At 38.3% G+C, this 16,730-nt stretch overlaps 1 protein-coding gene across 15 annotated transcripts in view; it reads right to left on the bottom strand.

Moving 5' to 3' along the window:
• R3HDM1 (R3H domain containing 1) overlaps positions 1-16,730 on the bottom strand; it is a 55,064-nt gene that overhangs the window by 31,497 nt on the left and 6,837 nt on the right. For 10 of the 15 annotated variants that reach the window (XM_069861553.1, XM_069861555.1, XM_069861563.1 and 7 more), the window contains exons 3-10: positions 14,743-14,784; positions 14,208-14,297; positions 8,738-8,852; positions 5,351-5,429; positions 3,839-3,898; positions 3,618-3,758; positions 977-1,085; positions 785-880 (exon numbers count right to left, since the gene is read on the bottom strand). In XM_069861553.1, coding sequence (XP_069717654.1) covers positions 785-880; positions 977-1,085; positions 3,618-3,758; positions 3,839-3,898; positions 5,351-5,429; positions 8,738-8,852; positions 14,208-14,297; positions 14,743-14,784 — 732 coding nt within the window. The remainder of the gene's footprint in view (positions 1-784; positions 881-976; positions 1,086-3,617; positions 3,759-3,838; positions 3,899-5,350; positions 5,430-8,737; positions 8,853-14,207; positions 14,298-14,742; positions 14,785-16,730) is intronic. The other 5 variants (XM_069861558.1, XM_069861562.1, XM_069861561.1 and 2 more) reach the window with 3 other exon arrangements.

Here is a 16,730-nt window from a genome sequence, read left to right as displayed (position 1 = left end):
AAGGTAATTTTATATCCAAAATGTCATTCTTTTTCAAGGTGAAAAAAGCCACCTTTTGGAAAATATTTGGATAGAGCAAGTTATCCTCTCGGAGCGCAGAACTCTCCTTCAGAACAAGAATCTGGTTTTGGAATTGCAAGAGCTACAGATAAATGCCAGAAAAAGTGGATTATTAGAAGTAACACTATTTTTTGAAGACGTTTGTTCTGTTTTGTTCTGTTTAACCAATTACTACTTGTAATTGAATTATAGTTTGCAATGCTGTCTTTCTTGATAACTCCAGTCAAGACACTAGACTTCTCAATTTGTCTGAAATTTCACATATGGGAATTCAAATTATTTTACTGTGACTACTCATAAGATGTGTTTGATGTAGACAAAAGTGAGAAAAAATGTTTTGGTTCTTAGTTTCATTTTCTCGTCATTTTTGTTTTTTAAATAATTGTTGCTCTGAGTAATAACTGAAATGATTGCAGTACCAGAACGCTAACTTTAATTTCAGTAAGAGGCAAAACAATGCATTAAAATAGGTAATGCTAGGCTACACATCAAAACAACTCTTAAAGGCTGCTTGATTTTCATACAATACCACTTAGAGAAAACAAAATTTCTCAGTAACTTCAGTATGATTGAAAACCCGCTTAGGTCACGGTCATGTTTCTTATCTGGTCAGTACCATTCAGCTATAGAAAGTTTCCTGGAAGAAGTATGTTAAAAGCCACATGTGTATGTACGAGTGTGAAGTATTCATACAAAACACCGCAAGATTTTCTTTGATACATACATCTTGTGCAAATATTCTTTCTCTAGCTCTCTGATATTCTTCTTCACGTTCTTCTATGGATTTACTTCTTCTGTCATCTTTTAATCGTATTCTCATCTAAATTAAGTGATACAGTGTCAACTTCTACAGGAAAACAGCATAAACACACAGTCCAATACAGCAAGTGGAAGGAAGTAATCCATATGTATTTACCTGGTTGTCATCTTTGTCTAAACTAGAGTTATCTCGTTTAAGGATGTACCGCTTCTGGAAATCATCACTCTTCTCATCCTTTATATGCTCACAAAACTTTTGATCAGGTCTATGAAAAGTTATTGGAAAGAAAAGATTTATGGTTTTGTAAACATTTACTATACACAGTGGAACAAACTGACATACACTCAAGATTAGTGTTAAATATACGTAACACCCTAACTGAAGCAACAGATTTTGGTTCTCCAAAAACCTAAGATGATGTCCTGCTCCTGATGCACAACAAACCTGCTTTTAAAATCTCTTCCTCCATCAAAGCTTTTACTTCAATTTCCAATTAAGGTAGCAAGCAAATCGCATGCCCTTGGGGAACCAGAAGTGCTCTTGAATCCAGACTGGTGCCATGCAATGGATACTGGGCATGCGTGGAAGTGAAGACAGGTGCTTTCTGCTAGAGCTGCAATACCTCTTAGTTCAGTTCAAGTGAAAACAGAAGACAAGAAGATAGAGGAGAAAGTACTGAAACTTAAGACATTTCTAAAACAAAGTTAAGTAGCAATAAAGCAAGAGAAGAACAGTATAATGCAGGCAAGCAAGAGCTTCACAAGATCACAGCGAAAGGAAAAAGCAACAGATTATATATACTACTTTGGTATTTCATCTACTTTGTGAAAGAAAATGAGATATTTTGCAAATCGTTGTTATTAAAAATAGATACCGAGTACCTAAAAAAATAAAACTACTGCTATCATAAGAGAAGTTCTCAGGCAATCAGGAAAAAAAATCGCCTAATAAAAGGCAAAACATAGGTAAAGTCTTCTCTGTTTCTGTTTCTTTATTCATTACCCAGCACATCTGTGTAAATCAGATCTTTTTCTGCAAAACAGCCAAGCCTAACTATCAGTTACTGGATGCCCAAACATAATTAGCAGGCATTTCAGAGAACCTTTAGACTGTCTTACCTCTTTCTTTTAAAGGTCCCTGAATTTACTGCCCTGCAATCACCAACTTCCCACTCCACTGAGACGTCCCAGTATGCACTGGGTTGTTGATGTCAGTAACATCACAGATCGGCGATGGAGCCGGGAATCTGCCTATGAGGAAAAGGTAAGTTTGGGTTTATTCAACATGGAGCAGATCTCCAAGGTTTTCTTTCTAAATTCTTATTTTATATCCAAAACGATTTAAAATAAGAATACTGAAAACATTAAGAATCTTAGTGTCTGCAGGTTAGATGAAATGCCTGCTAATTAGAAACTACACCTAGAGGGGGCTTCCAGAGGCCGTAAGGCATTTAAATATAGTCTAGAAAAAAAAAAACAAAAACACAATGCTTAAAACTGAAGAAATCATCTTTTCATAGTTCTTATTCCACATTTGAAGTGCTAGACTGAAGCTTCAGTCAAGGGATGCTGGCAGATGCAGATCTGAGATGTATGGCTTCGTAAGTCAATTTAGACAGAGAATGCCTAGCCAAAGCAAACCCATGTACATGAACACAAGTTGTTTAACGTATACTTCGGCTATAATCTTTCTAGGAACTTTTGAGTAAGAAACTGTTTACTGAAGTGAAAGTTCAGTGTGGTATATTATTTCAGTTCTACTGACTATAAAATTAGGGTGTGTAGTTAGACTTTGTTCTCCCAAACCTATGGAGAGTCCAGAGATTGAGATTACGATGCAGGAGCTGCCAACTCCTATTTTCACATTCAAATCAGAGAGTACTTAAAAGAAAAAAATAACAAAACAAAAAAACAAACCCCAAAACACAATTAATAACAGTGTCAGGCAAATGCTTTATGTTAAAATTAGAAACTAGGTGGCATAAATATACCAACATATCAGCCCTTTGTCTTTCTGAGAGAGAAAGAGGAGACAGAGTGGAGGACAGAGAGAACAGCTGGGTCCTTTCAATAACTATGTCAGCTATGCAGGGAGTTTGGAGTTGCTGTGGCCCCTGCACTGATTTTTTTTGTAGTATGGATTGGCCTGGTGGTTTCTCCAAGAAATCCCCAGCCTGCACAGCAAAGCGACAAGCCATGACCCGTTAACCTGGTTGGCACTCCCACCAATGAGACATCTGTCTTCCCTGCTATGCTTATTTTGTAAGGGCGTATAATATCTGTACACAACATCGTTCCAACAAGAGTTTAACACCTGCATTTTCCCAGTAGATATTTACAGCACAAAAGCCAACTTTGTGCATGTCTTTTCCCCTCCCTTCATCACATCAGAGATGACCATGTTCTAAGTTAAGGGCTGGTTCTTCTTTCCAAAAGAAACAAAGGATGTATTTTGTACACTTTACTGGTGTAAATCTTTAAACAGGCAAACTGTTGATATGAATTCATATTTCATGGAAATAAAGTTTGCAATGTACACATCTGTGAGAAAAGCAAGAAAAATTCTTAATTTACAGATAACACTATTTTTCCCCAAAAAGATCCAAGCATGAAACAAGTTCAATTATTACACAGCATTAGAACAGGAACAATAAAGACCTCACAACTACCTCTCCTTGCTGCAAGGCTCCCATTGAGAAGACAGACCCCTGCTGCTAGAGATGCAGCATCATTGCATAACATATCCCAGGTGTTAAAACTAGGCAACAAAAAGTTTTTTCAACATGTTTTACACTTACATTCTTGTATTGCTAGTTTTATTTACTATGACTGACTTCCCACTCTGGTCCACGTTGTGCTCTAATCCAAAGTAAGCAGCTACCCTGTGCAACAGCATTCTATGGTAAGATGTCATTGGGGGAAACTTTTTTCTTGGAATTCTGGAAGAAAGGAATAGTAGCTTTATTAAATAACAGGAATACGCTTGAATTCTTTTTTCCTAGAAGAGTACAGTACTTACTCATTATTACCAATGAAATCTAAAATTTCCTGTTCTAATTTCAGCAGCATCATTCTGTCCCTGAAAATAAAAACACAGCAGCTCACATATGAGACACTCCAATAACTGCAGCTGTACTCATCTTAAGAATACACAGACAAGATCTGCGATCAACGGACAATGGCAGACTGTACATAGGACCATGAGGTGTCAAACGCAGTAGTTTTAGGACAAAGTATTCACTTCTTACTACGACATAATTTTATTGACACCCCCCCCCCAGTGAAACATTCTATTCTCATCTCAGAAACCAGAATACAAAGATCCTCCAATCTGTCCCTGTAGGCTCAACAGAAAGTACAATTATTGAGAAGACAATCCCAAGAAGGAAAGGCAGCAACTAGCTCGTTCCTTGTAGGTTAGCAGGGGTAGCAAGATTTGCAGAAACCTGAACTGGCCCTTGGATTATGAAGCACACCGTGGCATCACTGAGAGTGCCAGAGTATCAACAACAGGAGGCACTACGACAACACACCAACAACCAAGGGGTGTAAAGCAGACACACACTGACACATGATAAGATATTAAAAGAATATGAAAAAGCTAAAGCTCAAGGTGACAGAAATCAAAAATTATCATTAAAAATGCTTCCACTAGTTCCAATAAACCATTAACATGTAATGAAATGAACTGTAGCACAGTTCATTTGAGCACACTGGATAACTAAGATTCACAGTTATCGTGCGTGTAAATGCGCAGCAGGCCCCCACTTACCATTTCTTTTTTATATTGAGACGCTTTATAACAAGCAGGAACAAGTTAAGAGTCTAGCAGAGGCCTGTGCTTCCTGATTTTACACTATAGGATAGAATGGACTTGGCCATTTATTGTAGCTCCTTTTACCTTTTTTTTATCTAATAAAACGTAATCCTAATAAAGGATCACATTGGAAAACATAACTATGATGTGAATGAATAGCAAATAGCAGTAGAATAGCTTTTGTGACAGCAGCACAATTCCACTAAGTTAATTTCTTGCTGCTAACAAATGATGGACTTAAATTAGGTCAGATTTGGTTCCTGATATGCAGAGTGATGATGTATATCTCAACTACAGCTATATGGTACAGCTTAAGAACAATTCCTCTGGCTATAAATTCAGTGCAAAGCAGATTATAATAAGAGAAGGCAGTTTGGTTTAACAAGTAAATGCTAGAAGAGTGCAAGTTTTAGAGACACTGTGTTAGAGTCCCTTTAGGGAGAGAACTGCACACAGACAGAACTCATTATTTGCCTACTAGACATAAAAAGCACTTAAACCATTTCAAGGTTCTGAGCCCATGTTCATGTAACACAAATTACAGTGCACTGGTGTTTCAGACTGCCTGCGCAACAAAATCTCATCCAAAATAACTGACACAGCATGAGACATTTAAGAGGGGAAAAAAAACCTCCACAAAAAAAAGCCAGGTGGTGTGATACCTCAGGAAACAACAAGAAAGAAGAATAGAAAGTTGACATGACTGATGCTTACCTGGGATTGTTTCTTAACGTATTCACTAAAAATTCATGAAGATCTATTCCAGTGGAATCTGTATACTCTTGGCTGGAATCTAAGGGTGAGGGGGAAGAGAGTAAAATTACACTTTGAAAACACATTAATGCTATTTTTTCCAACTATTGTTAAAGATAATATTTATGGATGAATACTATAGAATTATTGGACATTGTATTCTCCAAATTACACACTTCCAGTTTCCAGGGAAACGGCCCACAAGTTGAAAACAAAACAGAAAACCCAACACCACCACCCCCTAATCCTCTAATTCAAGTGTAACAAAGAAGCAAATAGACCGACAGTGTTACCGAGGCTTTAACAAACTGGTGTATGTTTAGAAGCAGCGTATCACCTTGGAACACCTCCCCCATGAAGAGAAGCTAAGAGACTTGGGGTTGTTGAGCCTGGAGAAGGCTCCAAGGAGACTTTATTGCAGCCTGTCAATACTTAAAGGGGGCTTACAAGACAGATTGGGGAAAACTTTTTAGCAGAGTCTGCAGCAATAGGACAACGGGGAATGACTTCAAACGGAAAGAGAAATTTAGACTATATATATTAGGAAGATTTTTTTTTACGCTGAGGGTGATGAAATGCTGGCACAGGTTGCCCAGAAAGGTGGTGGATGCCCCATCCCCAGAATCATTCAAGGTCAGGTTGGACAGGGCTCCACGCAACTTGATCGATTTGAAGATGTCCCTGTTCACTGCAGGGGGCTTGGACTAGATGACCTTCATGTTCCCTTCCAATCCAAACCACTCTATGATTCTATGATCACCTTGAGTCACCTGACTTCCATCAACCTTTCAAGTTTCCCCAATATACCACACTGTACTCTTGCATATATGCTTCTGCGGGCCAGTAACAGATCTATCGGATTACTAGATGGTTCCTGAAGAAATACTTTAATCCACAATGCAGCAGTTTAACCTACGCAAATGTTATTTTGTATTATTAAAAGTCCTTGTTCTGTTGTACTCTCGGAACATAAGGTTAAGAAGTCTTCCAAAAAAGTTCCACAACCTTCTGTCTTCTCTATGGTTTCAGAGAAACAAAGTATTCCAAGTTACCTTTTGTGACCTAGAATCACTGAGAGAAATCAGGTAACACCAAATCTTCCCTTTCGTGAGCACCTTCCAGAGTTCCAAGCCTTACAAATGAGCCAGCGGTGTTCTAACAATATTTTTTGGAACCAGATTTCTTCCAAGAACTACTTACATGTTAACCAAGTCCCATGTTTGGCACAGCCCAAACTTATGCCTAGATCCTCGCAGTCCCAGTTTTTTTTGTGGTCAGTATGGAGAACAGTCATTGCAAATTAGGTTCTGTTGGCAGCGTGAGGGCTACTACACACAGTAGGGTAGGATTTGGGAAAGAAAGAATCTACACAGGCTTTTTCATTAGAAGCAACAGTGCTGGCAGAGCAGCCTCAGGGCATAGCAGACAACCCGGTAACCAAAATGTCCAGGTCTTCAAAAATGCTACCTCACTGTTTCCTGGAGAGAATCCATGTCCACCTCAGGAAAGGGAATCTCTAGTTCTGTAAAGAACGACAGCGAGATCTTTTATCTGCAGAGTGTGTCATGCTATCAATCCTGCCTATATATTATCCATAGAGTATAAATTAAACTAAGCCAGTTTGACCATTTATGGTTTGGGATTACTTTTGGCTAGGGTGGGGGGGGAGGCAGGAACATAAGCTTGATAAAACAATTAAGACTGAAAAACTATTTAATTTTTTTAATTTGCAAGTGAGCAATAATGTGATTGTAATTATTAGAAGATTGTATTATTAGAAGATGCTTAAATTCCATCATTTTCTATTTTGGCACAGCCTAAACTGAGAAATAATTAACTTCCAGGGGAGATACTGGGTGAATTTAAACCAGCTACCTCTACCTTAGGCATTTTGTCGCTTTGTTCTCAACTTCTTATCATCACTAACCATGCTGGGCATTTTGTTGTGGGGGTAGCATTTGGTGGTAGTTTTGGGGGGATTTTTTTTGTGTTTTGAAATTTTTATTTGTTTGGTTTGGTTTTTATTCCCTTTTAAAATTTACAAGGTACTTCAGAGGTTGAATCAGTCAGTCCTGAAACAACATCCTAGTTTAAGGCATCGTTTCAAAGACTGAGATTTATAAATGCAGTCAAATTCTCCATCCCAGTGCTTTTTAATCTCACAAATACCTGGCTGCCAGCTGGGACAAGATGCACTGACGCCACAGAAGGAAGTCCTTATGGAAATGAAGGACACAAGTGCTACCCATCTCAAAAAGAATTCTAGCTTTAAAGATATTTCCTACGTGCTGGTCAGTCTAAGATGTTTAGATGAACATTCTGGATCCTTTACTTAAAGAAAGAGCTATACAATGATTTGCCAGGTTAAATGCATGAGGTCTTCTACCTTTTGGAGGCACTGGGAAATGTGGATAGATAGGCTTGCATAATTAATTTTGCAGTTCTATTCTGGGTTCAAACAAAAGATTTTCAGCAGATAGATCTTCAATCTGGAATGCAGGCGTATTAAAGCAAAAACATAATGCTTGCTATTATGTAGTTCCATCCTTGCTCCAAAGCTTTATAAAAAATTCTAGATACTACTAGAAGTAAATTAAATAAACAAGAACCGAATTCTGTTGAATAAAGGCCAGAAAAAGTACAAATGTACCTGTCACTCTCCTTTTACTTTCACAAAATCTAGAACAAAAAGTCTAGGAAAAATGCTAACAACTTTCACTGACTAGTAAGGTCAGTTTTCCAAAGATGACTTGGATTCAACTGAAGCAACAGAATTGCTCTTCTGTGGATCTGCATAGCTAGAGAGGCAAGAAAGGAAAAGCATTTGGGAGTACGGGTGTTTGATGAAGCCTCGAAAGCACTGTATCCTCTGGGACCAATCCCTTCCACAACTCAAAGATGTCTGACCTACTTGCTTCACTTGCTAAAACAAGAGTAATGTTTACACAATGACGTCCTAGAAGCAAACTGAATTTTCTAGCCTGGAGAAAAGAGGGGTCCAGGGGATACCTTCCAGTACTTAAGGGAGCCTGCAGGAAAGCTGGAGAGGGACTCCTTACCAGGGGTAATGTTTTAAAGCTGAAAGAGGGGAGACTTGGATCAGATTCTAGAAAGAAATGTTCTCCTGTGTGGGTGATGAGACACTGGCACAGGCTGCCCAGAGAAATTGTGAATGTGCCTTTCCTGGAGGTGTTCAAGACCAGGCTGGACAAGACTTTGAGCAACCTGATCCAGTGGAAGGTGTCCCTGCCCATGGCAGGGGATTTGGAACAGGATGATCTTTAAGGTCCCTTCCAATCCAAATTATTCTGTGACTGTGATTTAAAAACGTAATGACAGATAGCAAACCTCTTGACAACATTTTTCTGGACAGTTTATCACTGGATTTTTCCTTTTCTGTTTCATCTTTTGTAGGCTTTTCTTCTTTTTCAAAAGACTGTGACAACTGGATCTGTATTTTCTCCTGTCAAAAGGGAAAATCAGTCATCATGGAAATAATTTCAAACAATACCCACAGAAGAACTGTTTCATACTACATTACTTGCAAACTAAAGAAGTAACAAGGAAAATGTTGGCCTTCATACTCTTTCTGAGCCCACATGTGCTTTACCCAACCACAAAATGCAACTATTCATCAGCAAATCAAAACTATAAAGACATAAAAAGTGCCATGTACATTTTAGAATTTGCACACACTTCAGACCTTTAATGCTATTTTAATCAATCTTAAGTACCTTATTTGATACACATACGAAAATATTCCAGATGTATAAATTTCATACAGCTTCCAAATTTTTAAGTAATGCACCATCCACAACGTTCCCCCGCATTCTTCACAGTTCTTAACTGAAAAGCTTGTTTCAAGTTTCAGTTTTGTTTATACAAAGAAGAAAAAGAACCCCAAATGTTTCAATTTAAGACAGACCAGCATTCTCAGATCCACAAAGTATGGTAATATTTACAATACAATACACCAAGACAATTTTTGTAATGACTTACTGTCATCAAGGCTTAGATGTTCAACTTCCTGTTTATTCTGAGAGTCGCTTTGTGTGCAACTATCTCAAAATCCATGTTTTTATAAAAGTAGGTTAACTACCATAATACCTGTTTCCTAAATACAGCAAAAGAGCTTCCCTTTGAAATTATAGTGACATAACAGCCCCCTAACAGTGGAAGCCCGTGATTCGTTTTCCATGTCTGTTCACTCTTTCACAAGATTATGAAGGACTAACACATTTCATGCAGCAAAAATAGAGGATGTAGTGGGAAATGGAGACATCCTGTGCCTGAATAATTCCATGAGAAGTGGCAAAGTCCTATAACAGCAAGACTTCCCCATGAACTTTTATCTTGGACTCCCCCAAACGGCATCTGGGAAAGCAAAACTGACAACCGAGTTGATGCCGTCACCTCCCACCAGAGAACATCTCATCTTCTCCAACCCAAAGAACCTCCCCTCCCCCATTCCTGCTTGTCACTCTTCTATCCTGCACCTAATCCTTTCCCATGCAAGTTCTCATTCTGCCTTCAAACCCATTCTTACCTGTACCTGGGTACTTGCTCTAAGCTTCTCTTTGTTCATTCTGCAGAACCGATCTCACTCACGTAAGCTGGCCAGAGCCAAATATAGCCAAGATTCACCAAGGCTAACGACTTGTGCTCATGCAAAGGCATCCTTGCACAACCTGCAGGAACATTCCTCCACGGAAACACTCCTCCCACACCAAACTGCTCTCCCCCGTCTTGCCCCCTTCAGAGCTGGGCTATGGGAACCTCATACTCATAAGGTTATGATTAAAAACTAGTTTCAATACACAACTCTGGAGTGACAACTGCTTCAAATGGAGAAAAAAAATTTCATCAGGATTTTTCCCCAAATGAAAGTTTTAATTAAACTTATTAATGCATATACACTCAGCAAAACAGCATTGCAAGTGTGAAGACATCAACTTTTATGAGATTATCGATACTTGACCATTACCAATCATGAACTTGTGTACCGTTCTTCCCTACTCTTGAGAATTCACTTGGCTATAAACCTTATAGAGTCCAAAACAAATATTTGCATTCCTCACCTCATAAACTTAAATATAACTCAAATCAGCAATTTATTTGTCACTTCTAAGTACATTACTTCTAGTGCTTGCCTAGTGCTGCATAACAATTATCTGAAAAATAAAGGAATAAACATGGTTTATGTTTTACTAAATTATTTTGAATGTCGATCTGCTATTATTCTCCATTTTACAACAGTACTCTGTAAAACTATCAGTTAATTAAGGAAATTTTCATAGTCTGATTTTCCTTCATTGGAAAATTGACTGACTACATACTCTAAACTCATCCAAAGGAAAATCACGCAGCAACAGTTTAGTCAAAGCATTTCAGCAAGTAATCATTTTCATACTTCTTTCCCCAACAAGAGCTAAAAAAGGAATAAGCCATCTGAACAGCCAGTTCTTCTACTACCACCAGTTCTACTTTGAAGTGTGATACAACAGAACTGTGCACCAAAGGGCGCTCTCTTGTGACTTCATGCTATAAAAACTGTAGCGTCTAATTAAACATGACCTACTTGACTGGAAAGCTGCCTAAAAATCTTTCAGCTTCTATTCCCTGAAATGCTTTCAATCCCACCCTGTTTATAGCGGGTCTCCGCTGGCACCCCGATTTAACAGACTCTTCGCTGTAACTCAGATCCCCCATCCGAAGTCTTCATTGTAACAAAAGAAATAGTCACCAAACTCCAATTAAACAAGAAAAAGCAAAACAAATGCAAATCCTACTCCCAGCCATCAGAACTCAAATTCCTTCAGCTTAAAACACTCAAAAAAAGAGAAAAGTCAGGAAACATTACAGAAAATAACTCCAAGACCCTGTGTCCTGGGCTCCTGGCTTTCCACCAGCAATCTCTAAACCCAACAACCACCTAAAATTACACAAGTCAGTATAAATTAATATTACAGGCTCTGGTCTTCCTCTACCCTCCATCCCTCACCCCTCCCTTTGGGTTGTTTATTTTGCTAAAGAAGAAAAAGTTTAATCTTTTGAAGGTTTACATACTTGCTACCCATAATATTAACTGTTATTCATATGAATACATCCCTCCTTCGAGAGAGCCGAAACAGATCGTTTGCTAGAGTTTGTACTTTGTATTAGAGCATACAGAATCAGAACCAACTCAGTACCTAATATTTAAACAAAGTATGGCAAGAGAATAAAAAGTTAATGTATTAAAAAAGATAAAACATCAGCTGCATTCTTTCTCCTGACAAAAAATTTATAAGCTTGTACTTTTCACAGCACCTTTTAGAGAAGAGTTGTGAGAGCTTTTTAACCATTAAGGCTTAAAATGTGTGTGTTCTTACCTACGTTTCTCAGTACGGAACATTTTTTTTTCCATGTTGCAACTGCTCAAGAATACATAAAGAAGTACATCAGCAAATAAACTGATCTGCTTGAGACAATTTGTCTGGTCTGTCAACTTCTTTCATTAATCACCTTCGGGGAAGCAGCCCACAGTGGCTGCAGTGACTTGCAAAGTGACTTTCACACCTGCACATGCCCCTGAGTTCCACCTTGACAAGAGCTGCATACACACCTGTGGAAGGTGTGACTGATACACAGTCACAGGCAAGACTCATCCCAAATTCACTCCAGCTCCCTGCTCAGTATGTGTATTTTTCATCCTATTGAGGCTACCACATTCTAGTCATTAAAAATTGGGATTCTTCAAGCATTATCAGCAATCTTACCCTGAATTTTATTCTCCCAAACTCTTAAAATCCATTTTAACAAAAACCTGGAAGCCCTTTTTCAGCTGCAGTGCCAAATACAGCAGCGCAGTGTCTTTTCCAGCAATCACAGAGGTTCCTCTCCTGCTGACAGAGGGCTGTGCAAGACAGTCTCTCACCTCACCCAACCACTGGGCCTCCCTCGCTCCCCAAGCACTATAAATGCAGACAGTGCTTCAAAGCACGGGGCTCGAGGCAGGCAGCAGCCCACTAGTGCTTACAGAAGAACGCTTCCACGCCAGCGCTATTACCTTTGGGAGACAGCAAGATGGGTGAAGAAATTGCCTGTACAATTTGTGACAGAGGGTCATGGAAAACCTGTGCCCCACAGGTGCTAAAGCATCAATTTGTAACAGATAGCTACTTTTAACTCTTTTTCAACATGCATTTCTCCACTCTACAGGGAAGAATTAAATCTGTTCTCTCAATCATTTGCCTAGCTATTTGGGTCCATAAGGCATTTTTTCAAGGCTACTGTTTCTAAAGAAAGCTTGCAGCTAGATTTAATTTTGTTTCTTAATACACAATCTGGTTTATGGTATTTCTTTCAAACAGATTATCACACAATTCAATTCATTTTCTAGAATTGGCCTTTACATCTCTCCTACCACTGCAATAATTCCTTTCAAGAACCATTTCGCAGTATGCAGCTCAAAACAGATTCCCAGAGGACACCGCAGCCAGGGTCACTTGCAGAGAATGCATATGATAGATGCCTGATAGTGCTGGAGGCTTTTAAAATCCTAACGTTTTCTATGTTTGAAATATACTGTGGATGAACAGCCCATCAAATCACGATTCTCTCTTTCTGTAATGAGACAGTAACTGAAAAAGCTAAACCCTACTGCTTCAGAGAAAACAACTAAGCCTGAACTAGATCTCAGACTCAACTTTACTTTATACAAATGATTACAACAGTTGTAAATCACTATAAATAGCATGAACTTTTCTACCGTCATTTAATCTCTTACTCTGTAGCCAATACCAATCCAAGACATAGCTTTTCATCGAATCAGCAGGTCCGGTTTCAAAATTTCTCTAGTCAGCTCTTCAAATATTGGTGTATTAGCAAAGGAGGGAGAAAACCACCATTTTCTCAGTTTTCCCCCAAGAAAAAGAACCAACCTACTAGATATACTTGGTGTTTCCATTTTACAACATTTCAATTAGTTTGATGAATACCTACATGAGCTCTCAACCTCCTCCTCTCCCCAAAACACAATTCCCGCTCCCTCAAGCTCCCTCACACCCTGGAGAATTCCTTCTGCTCACTAAGTAAAGTGAGACTTTGCACAAGAAAACACTTCAGAAGCTTTTCAAATAACAGCAAAATAAGTTAACATGCTTTATAAATAAGCTCATCTCACTAATGCCCACCTCAGTTTTGTCAGGAGTGAAAATTGAGCAGTAAGAAAAGCATTTGGTTCATATACAGTACTAAACCATAAAAGTATTTTGCTCTAAAAACAGACCACTAAGAAGGAAAAGGCAGGAAAGCAAGACTTGGGTTTAAATTCTCTGAAGTATCTTTCCATATTTTCTCCAGCATTTAGGAACTTAAGTGTGCCATATGATTTTAGAGAACAGTTTTAAGATACTTCAGGCAAGTGTTACTAGAACTACCAGCAATTGTGACTAATATGCAGGAACTCAGTTAAAACAACTTATATCGGTTCATAATTTCTCTTTTTAAATAAATTATACTGACTATTAACCATAATTTTTCTGTCTTACTGATGGCAGACAGGGCTGAAGCAGTTTAGGATTGCCTCAAGTGCTCTGTAACACTAGAAAGTTAAAACAAGCAACAAATCCCTCTTCCCCAGGTATCAACAATTACAGTTCAGAAAAACAAAGCAGCAAATTCTTTGTCTGGTATTACTGCCTCTATTAAAGCTGTATTTAAAAAAAAAACCTGAATTCACACGGTGTCTATATGTTCAGAGAGTACCCCAAATATTTGCTTTTGAACAATAAGTGACTTCAAATGGTTTCAGAAACTTCAGTAATGTGATTTTTACCTGGAGATCCTGTGATATTTCAGCTGTGGGAGGTGGTGGATATTCTTCGCATACAGCAAGGCTCCGAACTAACTTTAACTTTGTGTTTGACTGAAGGAAAGTATGTAAAATTAAAAACTATGGCTTATAAATAATTATATATATATCATAAGCCGTTATTTTTCCATTCATTGTATGTAAAGCAAAATGGCTGAAAACTGTATTTTTAATATTTTCGATAAAACAATTAATTTCCTTTAGGAGGAAACTACCCAAGCAATTGCAGCTTTTGAAGGCACCGTCAGCACAACAGAGCACAGCTAATGAAAAGTAAATAAAATCTTTGGAAAAGTGCTTCTCTCCATAACAATAAAAAGCCACCAAAAATATAAAGGCAAACCACAAAAGCAGACAACTAGGCAAGACAAAAATCCAACAGAATAAAACAAAGCTTCAATGCCAAAAAAATAAAACTAAAGGCACTTTTCACAAAGTAACAAAGCTTCATCAAGCATGAAGGGCTTCCTTAGCATGCCAGCACACAAGTCTACTGTACCTTCGACCTTTTTGCTGTCTGTCCAAAAGACTGCACTGGCCGCTGAATGATAGGCACAACAGAAAAGGTTTATATTAAACTTAATAGTACAATTTTATTAAGGCAAAAGTCTGTATAAGAGAAAGCTTCAACAGTTATTACTGACATGATGGGTCAAAATCTGTGAAAGGAACAGCAGGTGGTTTTGGCTGAAGGATTTATATGCTCTCCCGTTCTCATTGCGCTTGTCCTTGATTTCTCTTCTTCATTTATCAACAATAGATATTACAGGAATTTAACAGGAAGAGAGCATTGTAATTGTGCAGTAAGATTCAAGCAGTTTACTCTCTCAGCCAGCTCCCACATTCTAAATTCTCACGTCCTAATTTCCTTGGCCACATGACATGCTTTTTTAAGTTTTTCTCCTATTTCTGAAACCTAGCTGGAAAAATGACATGAAAAAGAAGAAAAAAAACTCCAAACCCCAAACTATTGCCTCTGCAGGGGAACAAATGATGACTTTTCACAAGCAGGCTAAAACCCTTGTTTTTTCTTTCATCTTAAAAGCTACATAAGTGGACTTTCAAATGGGCTACTGGTCAATGCTTTTTCTTAATTTTAGTAACTTACTGGGCATTAATATGTTCTTTCTCCTCCCAGATGCCTTCTTCTATTATTATTGTTTCACTTAAAACAATATATTACCAGAATTTTGCTACAGCATGTATGACTAAAAGGTACATATGAATCAACGACAGCATTTAACATTTCTTAACTGTACAGTTAAAACCCACTCAACCCCCAGCAATGGTTACACAGGAATAGAGGCACTTAAGAGTGGCATAACATAATGCAAGTACTGGTTTCACTGCAGAGCTAAAGCTGATGAAAAGCCAAGCCTTTAACAGAACCGGTTTTATTGAGCACAGGCCCCATATTTTTAAGGAAAAAGCAACATGGGTAATATATATATGATTTCAAAGGTTGTGTAATGGACAATATTCCCTCCTTTAGGAAAGGAGCGTCCTTCCCAATGGAAACTAAGTAAACACGCCAACTGAACACTACACAAAACAGCCCTCCCTGCCCTATACTCAAAGGAGCAGATGCAATCGAATGCCTTGATTTCTTAGCAGGACGTACATGCTGCTAAAAAGAACACATACCCTAAAGGGTTCTATGCAAAGGCAGAAGAACTGCTATTTCTCTCATGTAAGCTCAATTCCCCAATGTCTTTTTTGGATGTTGCACCAGCTTACCTAAATAGCAGCAGAAGGGGAGCTCATTTCGCTATATAACAGGACTTTAATTAGCAGCAGTAAAAACTGAACTTGTCATCAGTTTTTTAAAAGGAAGCCTGCTGAGATTTTGAGCAAAGACAGTTCAAATGTCCTCATACCTGCAATAATACAAAGACTTCGAGTTTTGCTGGCACCTGCAAAATATTTTTTCCTTTCTATCAGCTCTGCTGACAGCACACATTGCACATGAAAGCTGGCACTCTGCATATCCCTGGCAAAGCTTCTATTATACCTAGCTACTAAACTTTCAGTAACTGGATGGTTTCCCAGTCTCATATCAATTACTCCAGCATCAATTATCTTAGGTGGGTTCAAATCAAATAGCGTAAACTTAAAATTAAATGGGCACTGCCTGTGGAATCTTCAGTTCACTGTCAAGGTAACAGGCAAAAAGAACCTACGCCTGGCTGACTGTTCACCTTTTGTACCATTTGTGAAGTGAAGCCAGTATACAAGTGAAAAAAAGACTAAACTGAAACAACATCCTTGATCTGTCACTGGCTGGGGCGAGGGGGAAGTTCAACTTAGTGATAAAGGACAGAAGACAATTTAAATTAGTCAAACAGAACTTCTAATACTGCTAACCAAAACTTGACACAGAAGTTACTGCTCGCTAATTAGATAAGACACACATTTAAATTACTTTTAAGAAGAATTTAAGAAAAAAACAAACAACATTGTCGCTGGGAAGCAAGAACCATCTCATAA

This window comes from Phaenicophaeus curvirostris, chromosome 7 (genome assembly GCF_032191515.1).
Source record: "Phaenicophaeus curvirostris isolate KB17595 chromosome 7, BPBGC_Pcur_1.0, whole genome shotgun sequence".
NCBI lineage: Eukaryota > Metazoa > Chordata > Aves > Cuculiformes > Cuculidae > Phaenicophaeus > Phaenicophaeus curvirostris.
This window is presented reverse-complemented; position numbering and strand designations above follow the sequence as displayed.